At 39.8% G+C, this 14,006-nt stretch overlaps 1 protein-coding gene across 4 annotated transcripts; it reads left to right on the forward strand.

The window, feature by feature from the left end:
- The first annotated feature begins 655 nt into the window (after positions 1–655).
- On the forward strand, positions 656–11,109 carry MAGOHB (mago homolog B, exon junction complex subunit). 4 transcript variants are annotated; one of them, XM_036302154.1, is made up of 5 exons: positions 656–2,029; positions 5,113–5,171; positions 6,102–6,212; positions 8,349–8,431; positions 10,741–11,109. In XM_036302154.1, exons 1-5 carry the CDS (start codon positions 1,936–1,938, stop codon positions 10,838–10,840), a joined length of 447 nt encoding a protein of 148 aa, XP_036158047.1. In that variant the 5' UTR covers positions 656–1,935; the 3' UTR covers positions 10,841–11,109. The 4 variants fall into 4 exon arrangements, with proteins under 4 accessions (XP_036158047.1, XP_036158050.1, XP_036158049.1 ...); XM_036302157.1 differs by lacking the exon at positions 656–2,029 and adding an exon at positions 2,158–2,268; XM_036302156.1 differs by lacking the exon at positions 656–2,029 and adding an exon at positions 2,294–2,345.
- Positions 11,110–14,006: the final 2,897 nt, after the last annotated feature.

Here is a 14,006-nt window from a genome sequence, read left to right on the forward strand (position 1 = left end):
AACATGTGATCTGTGATTTTAAAGAATGCTCACTCTGGGTACTCTGGAAAGGACATCTAAGGCTGGTGTAGGAAAGATGACTGGCTGTCGACAACTTTGTAGAAGTGAGAATCCTGATGGAGTCATGATGAATCATCAAACTAAATAATGATTCTTGCATATGTAGGAATACCACAATGACTAGTCAGAATTTAAGTTAAGTGGCAGTAGAGAGAAGGAAGGTTGAGTGGCTTGGTACTAAATAATCAAGTCTTATGGAAACTCATCATTGCTTCTAGGTTCTTCATTTAAGTCAAATTTACACAAGATTTCTTTAATCATTCAAATATATGTAAATATTTTAAGTTGAGTGTTAAGGACAACAATGCTAAAACATGGTGCTAGGTGATGAATAAAAGAAATAGAGAGCTTTTGATTACAGTCTGGAAATTAAGATACATTATATACATATTTGTGTGAGAATTCTTAAATTACACCAGGGGGTCCTCAAACTACGGCCCGCGGGCCACATGCAAATACAAATATTGTATTTGTTCCCGTTTTGTTTCTTCACTTCAAAATAAGATATGTGCAGTGTGCATAGGAATTTGTTCATAGTTTTTTTTTAAACTATAGTCCGGCCCTCCAACGGTCTGAGGGACAGTGAACTGGCCCCCTGTTTAAAAAGTTTGAGGACCCCTGAATTACACACTGTGGTAAGTGCTACGAAGAAACAGAGGCTCAGCCTGTGTGGCTCAGTTGGTTGAGCATTGGCCCATGCACCTGAGGTCACCAGTTCTATTCTGGGCAGGTCACAGGCCTGGGTTACCAGCTCAGGTGTGCAGGAGGAAGCCGATTCCCATTGATGTTTCCCTCTTCCTCTCTCTGAAATCAATAAAAACATTTTTTAAAGAAACAAATAGGATAGAGGGGAATATAAAATGGGGAGCTCCCTGAAGATATGCCGTTTAAATTGAGACCTTATTTTCCATCATCTTATTTGATCCTCTCACTAGTTCTATGAGCTTGGCAACTTCGACTGCAGTGTAATCATTTGGTTTATGGACAAACAGGCTTAGAGACAGTGACTTAACCGAGGTTAGGTAGAGGGAAGTGCTGGGAATGAATCTCAGGTCTTCTGTCACTCATTTTACTAAATCCTTCTGAAAGTCAAAGGTCATCAATAGACAGGATTACTCTGTGTGCTGTTTGAAATATAGATTGTAAAGTTCATCTTGTCTTCCCCCACCCTTCAAAGCCCACCCCACACTAAGTCACTGCCACAGCTCCCCAGGCCGCTAAAGATGAGCCCTGACTGAATGGAGTTTTCCTATTGAAAGGAACTGTTTTCATACTATGACTGTCGGGATTTTTAGTTTCAACGTGCTTTCAAAATTTCAGACCCTGTGTTTGAGACCTGCCTGCCTGCCTGATCACCCCTAACTGCTGCGATTTGGGGATTCTTTGTCTCTATTATTTATAGGCTTCAAGTTGCCCGATGACTCGCGTTGTCCAAAGGGAGAGCCCTGTTTTAGGTAGAAATCCAGCTGGAAAGGGGTCGTATCCAGGCCTTACAATCCGATTTCGGGCTTTAGCTTTACCCACCAGTTAACGGGGAAAGGCCACGCCCCACTCACAAAACGCCCCAGGACCCGACAAGGAAATGCGACGTGCGATCCTCCGTTCCCGGCCCATAAAAATGCCGTCAGAGGCTCACCCTTCTGTGCTTTGGCCAGTATAATGTGATTTACGTAATTTTAAAAATAACATGACTGTCCGCACTAACGCGAAGCTGAGCTACCCGCTCCGGTGCGGTCAGGTCCCTCCCGCTACGGCAGCCGGACCGGGAGGCCAGCGAGGCGCGCCCGCAGTGACGCACTATCCTGGGCGCTGACGTCACTGCCAGGCGCCCGGCGGCTCGTTGGCCGAGGCTACGGCGGGCTTTCTGCGAGGAAAATGGCTATGGCCAGCGATTTCTACCTGCGCTACTATGTAGGGCACAAGGGCAAGTTCGGACACGAGTTTCTGGAGTTCGAGTTCCGGCCGGACGGTGAGCGGACGAGCGGACGAGCGGCCCCCTGCGCGGCGCCGGCCCGGGAAGCGGGCGGGGAGCCCGCGGGGAGGCGGGGCGGGGCGGGGCGGGTGTGCGAGCGACACGGGGGCTGGGCCCGTGTCGTAGGAGCTGGGGAGTACAGGAGGCATACATAGGTTTTGAGATAAGAGAATTAATCGGTGTGAACTCATCGGACAGGCCAGTCCCGGCCGATGCGACCCGCAGTTGAACCTTCGGTAATGGGCATCCGGCGTCCGCTCGCCGGAAAGGGCCTCCGGGGCATCTGGTTTGTCCACCTCATGCGTGAGCATTTGTAAGACATCCCCGGCGTGCGGTGGTCCCGTGGATGCTTCAGATGCTCTGTGGGCTAATAATCTGTGGGCGACCCATTCATTCATCTTATTCATTCCGGCGCCATGAGTGCGTGTCTAGAAAAAAAGAATAAGCCCCGCCCTGAAGGGGAGGAGCCCAGCATGTGGAAAGATAAGCGTGATGACGTGTTTTTGGGGTGTTTCACATAGGATGCATTCAGAGTGCAAAAGAGGGGAGTGGTTAGTTCCACCAGAAGGAGTAAGGAAAGCTTCCCAGAGAAGGTGACAGCTGAAATGACTCTTGAAATAGGTGTTTTCTTAGCTTCTGCGGGGGTGGGGGGGTGGGGGAGGCGGGGAAAGCGGGGCGGGGGGTAGGGAGCGAGGCGCGGGGGGGTGGGGGTGGGGGCGGAGACAGGGCAGCTTGAGCAAAGGGCGAGGTAAGACTGCCTATGCCCATAAGGCATGCAGCACATCTTACCTTTTGACGTCTCTGATTCTTTTTAGAGAGTGTTATTGTATATTGAACCCTTCTTCTTGCAACAAGGACAGTCCAGCTGCATAGACTTCTCTGTTTGGAATGCCCATTATGTGTTGGGCAACATGTAAATACAAAAATGAGGGTACAGTAATGAACAAGACTCTTTCATTTCCCGCTAGGAATTATGCCTTGGTGGGCGGGACAGACATGACTCAGGCCATAAATTAGTATGGATGTTAAGTGCTCATGTTTTGGACAAAGTTCCGTGAGGGTATGAAAGACAAATTAGGGCAGGATCACATATTAGGAAAGGGGAAGAGTGTCAGGCACTTTAGGCAGAACTCATGGTAAGGACAACCCTGCAATGATTTAGAAACTGTAATCACCTTATTCTCCCTATGTTTCTTCTACATTTAGCAAAGGAGAATTTATATGAATTCTCGATCCTTTTTTTATGTGATACTGTTTTCAGTGCCTTTGCCTATGAGTAGTTTTCAGCTTGTCCATATCTCTTTTAGTCAGTCACATAAATTAAGTAGTCTAATGTTATTTGGGAAATTTCATGCCAGAATAGTGGTTCTCATCTATTTATCTACCACCACAACATCTGTACACTTCCATCAAAAAGAGTGAGTCACAAACCAGTGATTCCTGCGGGGCTCACCTCATTAGGTTTATCTGGCATTTTATTTTAATTGTACCGATCACTGTATTTTATTTTTATTTATTTATTAAATATATTTTTATTGATTTCAGAGAGGAAGGGAGAAGAAGAGAGATAGAAACATCAATGATGAGAGAATCATCATTGATTGGCTGCCTCCTGCACTGCCCCCTACTGGGGATCAGCCGAACCTGGGCAGGTGCCCTGACAGGGTATCCAACCATGACCTCCTACCTAGGTCAGTGGTCAGCAAACTCCTTAGTCAACAGAGCCAAATATCAACAGTGCAATGATTGAAATTTCTTTTGAGAGCCAGATTTTTTAAACTTAAACTACATAGGTAGGTACATTGTTATTAACTTAATTAGGGTGCTCCTAAGCTGGCCTTTGCTGAAAACGTCCTCAATCTGATTGAGAGCTGAGGTCGACCCCTTCCAACTCTCCCATCCACACTCGTCTTGTAGCCAGTCTCACTCAACTCCTGCATGAATCGCGTGCGCCTCCCCGGCGCTGGTGTCCCGCAGCCCGCCTTCGGGTGTCTCCGGTTCCCCGACGGACCCACACTCCCCACTTCTTCTAACGCCACTTCTTCAAAATAGACTCGCCCAAGCTGAAAACCAACTTCTGCACATGGGCCACGAAGTTTCAATCGCACTGTATGTGCGTGCCCACACATGGTATTTTGTGGAAGAGCCACACTCAAGGGGCCAAAGAGCCACATGTGGCTCGGGAGCCCAGTTTGCCAACCACTGCCCTAGTTCATAGGTCCACGCTCAACCACTGAGCGGCACCTGCCAGGCTTTACCTTTCATTTTAAAGGATCAGGACCACATTACATGTTTACCTGGGTAACTGACTAGCCATGAGGAGAAGCATGCATCAGGGAGTACAAGTCATGATGGATTAAAATTAAATATAGATCAGTTAACAAACTGACGGACTTTTATCGAGGAGCAGCACATAGTTTGTGTGCTTCCTAATCACAATTCTAAAATATTAACATTGTCATTATGCATACATTAATTTGAAGGAAAATGATTAAAAGAACATTTTGGAGTAATGGGGAAAGCATGAGTTTTAGAAGAAGGTAGAACTAGATTGAATCTTGTGTAGCCCTAAGCAAGTTACTCAACTAGGAGTATGTGGGAGAATAAAACCTACCTTTTAAGGTTGTTTTACTGGTTAGATTAAATGCTCTGGGCTAATCAGCACCAATACAGACATAAAAATAAACTAAAATAAATGTTTGTTTCTTTGTCTATGTCTAGATCAAGACATAGCTTAAGAAAATGGGCCCTAAAATGGCCTTCCCATTATATTGAAAACATCAAATATTAAAAATTATATTGAATATTTAAAAAATTATATTGGGTATTTAAAAATTACATCAAAGGCATGGAGTATTTAAAAAATTGACTAGCTTCAACTGCAGCGAACTTACCAGCAATTTTTGAATGTCTACATTCTAGCATTGGTCTTATGCTAGGATGGAAGAAATATTAATAAAAGTAGTAGTATAAAGTGGTGTTTATCTTCAAAATTGCTTACGGTGTCGTTCCTTTATTTTTTATTTTTTTTTTTAGCAGTTTTTGCTGTTATAGATTGAATTTTTTTCCACTCCCCACAGGAAAGCTTAGATATGCCAACAATAGCAATTACAAAAATGATGTCATGATCAGAAAAGAGGTAAGTTCTTTTGGAATGTCTAATTGTTACAGTTAGCCATTTTCCTTATGTCTGTTGAATTTACAAAAGTATATATAAGGCTGTATTGTAAAGAAGAAGCCAATTTATGTGTTGAAACGGAATTCTGCTTAAATTAGATATAATTGTAGCATCTGTAACAATAAAAGAAGCAATCTGAATACATTAAGCTGTAGTCCCACATTTGAACATATCATTTAATTCATTTTATAATTAATTTGTCTTTTTACTCACTATTTAAAATGATAATCATGATTTAAGCACACTAAGAATTTTAAATGAAAGGCTTAAAAGTTAGGGATAAGAAAAAGTTCAGTCACTATGATGTGTACTTTGTCTCTGTTCAACTCATAGATTTTTTTGTTGTCACCATTAACCACTTGGAGAGATTTGAGTCCCATATTTCCAGGACAGAATACAGGTTTTTTTTTTTTTTTTTTTTTTTTTTTTTTTTTTTTTTTATATTTTATTGATTGTTTACAGAGAGGAAGGGAGAGAGATAGAGAGTTAGAAACATCGATGAGAGAGAAACATCGATCAGCTGCCTCCTGCACATTCCCCACTGGAGATGTGCCCACAACCAAAGTACATGCCCCTGACCGGAATCGAACCCGGGACCCTTCAGTCCACAGGCCGACGCTCCATTCACTGAGCCAAACCGGCTACGGCCAGAATACAGGTTTTAAAAGGGGCTGAGTGATGTGAAGAGTGAAAAGAAAGGGCAAGAGAGTGAAGAAACATGATAAGAAGGATGAATGATTCTAGCTGATGTTATACTTTGGAATCAGAATTAAATTTTTCTTTGATATTCTCTTTCAATAGTTAAGGTTTGTAACTCCATTTTATCATTTCCTTTTGAGTCATGGGAAGAAATAGAGAGGCATCATGAAATTTTACTGCAACTTATTTCAGGCTTATGTACACAAGAGTGTAATGGAAGAACTGAAGAGAATTATTGATGACAGCGAAATTACAAAAGAAGATGATGCTTTGTGGCCTCCCCCTGACAGGGTTGGCCGACAGGTTTGTATATAATGATTCCTTAAATGCATAAATATTAAAATTGATAATATCATTGTTATGTTTCTCCTTATTTATTTATAGTAGCCACTCATTGATTCCTTAGTTTTTTATTTTAGACTATTTTTACAACTGGTAAATTTTCTTTTTCTTTTCCTCATTTTCTGTGCTACCTCCTAGTAGTAAAGGAGTTGATATATAGCTCTAAATTTAGACATCTTTCTGATCAGTCTTCTGTAGCCACCCCTAGGATGTTTTCACACTGTTGTGAGTAATTTCTATTACATGTTAATTACTTTTTTTTAGGAATAAGTATAGGTATTTGTTAAATTTGGGATTTAAGTTTTTCATTGACTATATAACATTTCCTTTGTAACTCTGAAAACTCTTATTTTCATCTCTTGCCCCAGAGAGGGATTTGATAGGTTTCTTTGTTCAAGCTGACCACTGCCTTTGCCTCTCATACTCTCTTCAGAGCAATTGATGTATGTCAGAGGGCTTCTGAAGAGTTCTGAAGGCTGATTTCACTCAGTAGAAAGATAGTTTAATTCCTAAATTGGGCTTTTCAACACTTGGAGAAAAGAGATAATGGCCCTTGGAGGAAGAAACATTTAATTTCACTTTTGTTTGTAATACCTTCGACTAGAAGAAAATGTGGAGAAATCTTAACAGATGTTGACCCTCTGTAGTAGTAATTTAACTCTTCTATTTAAAGAAACATTATTTAGGAAGCAAACATAATAGTTAATAGTATTTATGCATTGCAAACACTTTTAAAAAGTAAATTTAGATCTGTTTTATGCATATGTGCATATGTACAAAAAACAGAAACAATAAGTAGTAAACTGTATATCTCTTTTATATGCAGGGAGAATCTAGTTTATCTACCCACTTGAGGATGTGGTCTTGTGTTTTGGTCATTGGGGAGGATTAGACATGCTTCAGAAATTGTCTGTCGGTCTTTAAGTCTTCTGATCAGCCTTCAACGGCATCTGTTATTTAACTTGAAAAATGACCACAGATATAGTCTCTTATTTGTTGGTTTTAGGTTTGCAGATAAAATATAGAAAAAATATTATACAATAATTATGGCACACTGGGAACATCTACATTATGTTATGTTTAATTTAGTAGTTTTTAATTTTGATGTTTTGTGAAGTCAAAGTGTATCAATCTTTCAGTCTTACAGTTCACGATTCAAATATCCTATATAATAAAAGCCTAATATGCAAATCGACCAAATGGTGGAATGACCAGTGGAACAACCGGTCACTATGATGCACACTGACCACCAGGGGGCAGATGCTCAATGCAGGAGCTGCCTCCAACCTGCAGGCCCCAGGCCAGCCAAGGCAGGTTCCAGCAGGGGCCCCAAATCTCCCTGCCGGTCGCCCTGCAGAGGGAGGTGACAGGCAGTGGTGGCGGGGGGTGGAGCCAGCGAGCAGGCAGCACCAGGTCGGCCAAAGCAGGTGCCAGTGGGGGCCCCCATCACCCCACTGGTTACCCCACAGATCGGCCCTGATCGCCGGCCAGGCCTCGGGAGCCTACTCGTGCACGAATTCCGTGCATCGGGCCTCTAGTCAGTTTATAAACAAGATTTTTCCTATGACTTCTGAGTCTTGGATTTCATAGTTGTAAAAGTAGTCTAATAAAGCCTATTTGATAAGCGTATTTTAGAGATTACTGATAATATTAAAGTATAGCACTATTATTAATATTATGCATTTTATTTTTAGAGCCTGGTGAAAAGGGTAAATGTGTTTTTATTTATTATAAGTAAGCGTAAAACCGTATTATTTTTACAACATTGTGCTTCAAAGTGATGCCTTTAATGTTTACTTGATGTAAGAAATAATTGTGTGTCACTTTTAAGTATGTCATTCATTTTTTAGTATATTTTTTAGATCTCTGCAGAGTAATTTTGGTAGTCATAATACTGGGGGACTCCTGTGCAGGTGTTGAAGTTCTTATTGTTTTATTTCATAGACACAGTTTATGCCTAACAGATTATGTCCCACCTGCCCTTCTCTATTATTGTTAGAAAACCATCAGCTAAAATTGGGACCCCCTTAGTATCAAGAATATAGATATCTCTGGGATGGATTTCTACATTTAATTATATTTCTTTGTTTTCTTCAGGAGCTTGAAATTGTAATTGGAGATGAGCACATTTCTTTTACTACATCAAAAATAGGTTCTCTTATTGATGTAAATCAGTCAAAGTGAGTATGTTACAGCATTTTCACTAATGGATAACATTTATTGGAGAGGTTCATTTTAGAACTATAGCGAGTTTGCTAAGATTATTTCATTGGCACCCTGTCTGTTTATTATACAGATGAAATTCTGATTTCTATGTCATTAAAGACTTGCTGTCAAAGAAGGTAGCAGTGTATTTATTGATTTACACAAAAAAATCTTAATCTGATAACTATGAATAATAATGCCCAAATTTTATTACCTACTTTGTAAAAAAATCTGGACACTCACAAAATTTAAAAGAAATTGTTATTGCATATCAGCCTCCTTCGCTCCACATCACATCATTCTCCTCCTTGGATTTAGTCTTCAGAGGAATAAAAAAAAAATCCAGTATAGCTTAATGGCTTTAGCTAGGTATGTCTTCCCAAGTTGTGTTTCCCTGCCTGTTTTTGCCTGAAAAATCCCTTTGCATTTATTTCTTTCCACTCTTTACCTTTAATTTAATTTTATTTTTTTCACCCTTTACCTTTAAAATGTCCTCCTGGTGTCCTTTTTTCCCTATCATTCTAAATTGTAATAACTTAATTGTTTGCTTTACTGGTTTGTATGTAAACTCCATGAGAACCTTGTGTATTTCCAAAATTAGCACAGTGCCTGGCACATAATAGAGACTTTATGAATATTTATTAGAGGAGAGAGGAATGAATGCCTAATTACTATTGGGTATAAAAGGCTATGTTCATAAAGACTGACCAGATACTTTTAAATTATCAAATTTATTTTCCCATAGTTGGTGAGGGTATGGCATTCATACCCTACTGGGATTATAAGTTGGTACATGTTTTTTAGAAAGCAATTTGATAATTTGCTACAAAAGCCATCAATATTTTGTTAAATTTTCACCCATCTTCACTGTAGTAATTTCATTTCTGAGTGTCTAGTCTGCGAAAATATTCTCAAACTAGAAGCTCAGTGCATGAAATTCATGCAGTCGGTGGCGGGGGTGGGGAGTGGTCCCTCAGCCGTGGCCTGCACCCTCTCACAGTCAGGGACCCCCTCGGGGGATGTCTGTCTGCCGGCTTAGGCCCACTTCCCATGGGGATTGGGCCTAAGCCGGCAGTCAGACATCCCTCTTTCAGTCTGGGACTCTTGCAGTCCAGGACCCCTTGCTCCTTACTGCCCACCTGCAGTGGAGTGCACTGACCACCAGGGCGCAGCTTCTGCATTGAGTGTCTGCCCCCTGGTGGTCAGTGCGCATCATAGCGACCGGTTGTTCCGCCATTTGGTCAATTTGCATATTAGGGTTTTATATAGGATAATGAAAAAGCTTTATTATTCATAAAGATGGTCATTGAACCCTTATTTATAATTGGAAAAATGTCCAAATGTCTAATAAGGAGAGAACTGTTAAATTGATTAAAAATTATTTGTGAGTTCTTTTTAATGTAATGGGGAAAGTAATGTTAAAAAGGGCCCAGGGAGCCCTAGCCGGTTTGGCTCAGTGGATAGAGCGTCGGCCTGCGGACTGAAGGGTCCCAGGTTCGATTCCGGTCAAGGGCATGTACCTTGCTTGCAGCAACATCCCCAGTAGGGGCTGTGCAGAAGGCAGCTGATCGATGTTTCTCTCTCTTCGATGTTTCTAACTCTCTATTCCTCTCCCTTCCTCTCTGTAAAAAAATCAATAAAATATATTAAAAAAAAAAAAAAAAAAAAAAAAGGCGAACTTACCTTAAAAAAGGGCCCAGGGAATAATTTTCCCTAGCTTGTTTAGCTCATTGGATAGAGCTTTGGCCTATGGACTGAGGGTACAGGGTTTGATTCTGATCGAGGACACATACCTTGGTTGCAGGCTTAATCCCTGGCCTTGGTCAGGCATGTGTGGGCGTCTCTCTCTCACATCCATGTTTCTCTCTGTCTCTCCCCATCCTTCCACTCTCTAAAAATCAATGGAAAAATATCCTCAGGTGAGGATTAACAACAATAAAAAAGGGCACAGGGATTATTTTAATTAGTAAAGAAAATAGAGAAACACCAAAATGTTTATAGTTATTCTGTGAAAAGTGACATTATATAGTATTTTGAACATTATTTTTTCTATTTTTATAATTTTATCTGCTTTATACATTTTTGTGATGCATTGCTATTATAAGAAAATAAACACTTTAAATATGAAATACTGGTAAAGAAAATTTTTTATTTTTTCTCTTACAGAAAAGATGCATTCCTTTAATTTGTTTTAGATTATTGTTTTGTTTTAGGAATTAATTTATAGAATTATGTTGTTGCCTTTTAGGAACAAAAAAGTAACTTTTATCTCTTTCAATTTTAGGGATCCTGAAGGCCTTCGAGTTTTTTACTATTTGGTACAGGACCTGAAATGTTTAGTTTTTAGCCTTATTGGATTACATTTCAAGATTAAACCTATCTGAATTATGCTTTTTGTAGCTATTTTTATATTTAATTAAGGGATGAGTAAGGGAGGGTTTATTTGTCATTTATAATATTGGGATTTCTATGAATGTGAAGCAAACAGATTTTTTTTTAATGCAAACTGAAAATAAGAAAATACATAAACAGGCTTAATGCTTATTTTTACTTGTGTCCAAGAGGGTTGGACAGTCCCCACACGCATTGAATTCTGTAAATAAAAGCCACCTTTTGTTGAAATTTTGCTTCAATAAAACTTACCAAACCTGGATGGAGAGTGCTTTCTTTCAGGAGACCGTGTCTCTTGCCATTTAAAGATAATAAAAATTGTTGTAGGAGGCACATGTGTTGGCAGAAATTCTTTCAGGTAGGAATATGTATCCAGAATAAAGGTATCAGGCACATTATAGGCAAAAAATTAAAAAAAAAAAAAAAAAAAAAAGATAAAGGCAATTGTAGATCTTCCCTTATTTCTTCCATACCTGATGGGATTTAAGGTTTTGGTAATTATAGAGGTTGTTCACAGAAGGCTCTGAGGTTTTTTTTTATTTGTTTGTTTACGTTTATCACAGATTCTTAGGGATTATTCACATGTAAATGTTTTTGGTAAAAACAGTGATTTCCTCAAGGATTACAAAGGTAAAGTCAGTATCCCAAGTTATCTTGTATTATGCTCTTATTCCTTATTTCACAAATACATATTTTGTATCTCTGTGGAAACTAAATGAGTTCTTAGCTTAAAAATTATTAAAAATTTAGACTTAAATGTGTACCTATATATATTTATATTTTAACTCCCAATGAGCACAGGTCCCACTCCTATTTCCTAGTTCTCTTCAACCGTTGCCTATTAGACTTGACCTTTCATTTCTTCTCCTGTCAGTAACCATGCCCTAGTATTCTGTTACTCTTTAAAAATGTGTAGTCCTGTTAGTATGAACCACCTGCCCCAGGGACCAGTCGGGCCTGACCTTAAGGTGAAGAATTAGTCTCAGCAGTCTTGCCTGGGCTCCTGAGCAGCTAGACGAGAGCAGCTCTGTCCAGTAAACTTCTTTGAGATTATGGAAATATTCTGTGACTGTGCAGTACATTAATGGCCACTAGCTACTACATGTGGCTACTGAGTACTTGAGATTTGTCTAGTGTAATTGATTTTATTAGAAGACATTTTTTCCAACATTGTGTTATGAAAATTTTCAGACAATTATAAAATGAACATTCATACGCCAATCTAGATTCTATAATTGAATTTTTTGAACTGTAATAAGTCTTATAATAAATCATATCCTGTTGCTGATTTTTCACTTAAGGGTAGAATACCTGGTATAATTGGTGCCAATAGACGACTTTTCTTTAGTGCTATTTAAAGTTGGTTAAATTTAGATAGTCACATGTGGCTTGAAGCTACCCTTTGGACAGTAGCTCTAGAGCATGGCTTGGTAGCCTGTTTGCCATGGAGTGCTCTCTGGTCCTTTACATTGCATGAAGATGCATGGCCATCTTCACAGTTGCCATGGAAAGTCACCTGATCTCCACTGTGTAAGACCACTTTATCACCTTTAGGTTCCTTATGTGAAAATAAACATTTCTGCTCAAGATGTAGACCTCGAGACTTTTGAAAGAGCCTCCCCCTGGCCTCTCGGCTATCAACATGCCATCCAGACTGAGGAAGACCTGGGAACTTCAGAGCTACATGAGCCGTAGCCAGAGCTGCACCGGCAAGCACAGGAAGCCCCCGGGGGCCGAGGTAATGCTGGTGGCTTGCATCACCACGGGATCAACTTCGACAAATATCACCCAGGCTACTTTGGGAAACTTGGTATGAAGCATTACCACTTAGAGAGGAACTAGAGTTTCTGCCCAACTGTCAAGCTAGATAAACTATGGACCTTGGTCAGTGAGCAAACTCGGTAAATGCCAAAAACAAGACTGGAGCTGCTCCTAACATTGATGTAGTGCGATTGGGCTACTTCAAAGTTCTGGAGAAGGGAAAGCTCCCAAAGCAGCCTGTCATTGTGAAGGCTAAATTCTTTAGCAGAAGAGCTGAAGAGAAGATTAAGGGTGTTGGTGAGGCCTGTGTCCGGGTAGCTTGAAGCTACATGGAGAGAAGTTCATTAAAATGTCCACAAGTGAAAAAAAAAAAGATGTAGACCTCGATGGATATGCAGTATAAAATCATTTTACAATTCTCTTAACACTTAACTGTCAGAAAAAGGGAGCAACAATCACCCTTTGAGCCTCATGTAGGCCCACAATTTTTGGTTGCTCCTCAAAATAATCTTTATTCTGTGGCTCCAGTTGAATAAGATGATCCACTCAAGACTAAGCAAGGTTGGGGAGAAATAGTTCTTAATTAAAAAAATCTTTAACATATTAACACTTTGTCCCCATTATCTAACTTCCCTGTAGTGCTGATTTATTTATACTCTATCCCCACTCCCTACTACATTCTGATATTCAAACCAAGATGGTCATTAGGATAAGTGTTTCATATTGTCTCTGATTTTCTTACACCTATTTGAGCTGGCTCTTGATTGTAAGCTGCTGGTAGACAATGATCATTAAAAACTGAATTTTGTGCAACATTAGTTTTATGAGAAACGATTTTTATAGTACTTGGGTCAGCAGAACCTTGTCCCCACCCCAATGTCCCATAATAAAGGAGTACTTTGCAATAAGCAAACATCTATTCCAAGTGTTGGTACAGCGACCCCTTCCTCCTTTTGCCCCTTCATGGGATATAGTGTCACTACTCAGCATTTAGCACAGTCTTTCCCACACAGTAGGTGTTTTGTAAAAGTTAATTGAACTGGTTGTCTTACTGCCTTCAGATTATTTTTTTTGTAACAATCAGAGATGGGAGATTTTAATTTCTATTGCTATGGAAACCTTTCGATTACCATGAATTTTGCATACGTGCATACTTATACCGTATATTCAAACACACTGAATAAGGCTGTGTCTTGAATGTAGCCTAACTGTGATACTGATTTCTCATATATAGTGTGAGTAGAACAGTTTAACCTTGATCTGGCAGGCTCTATGCTTCTATTTTATTTGTTTATATATTTTTATTTTGAGTTTCTGGGTTTTGTGCCTCTGCTTTTTTTTTTTTTTTTTAAATATATTTTATTGATTTTTTTACAGAGAGGAAGGGAGAGGGATAGA

The sequence above is a fragment of the Myotis myotis genome, unplaced genomic scaffold, assembly GCF_014108235.1.
Source record: "Myotis myotis isolate mMyoMyo1 unplaced genomic scaffold, mMyoMyo1.p scaffold_m19_p_3, whole genome shotgun sequence".
Taxonomy (NCBI): Eukaryota; Metazoa; Chordata; class Mammalia; order Chiroptera; family Vespertilionidae; genus Myotis; species Myotis myotis.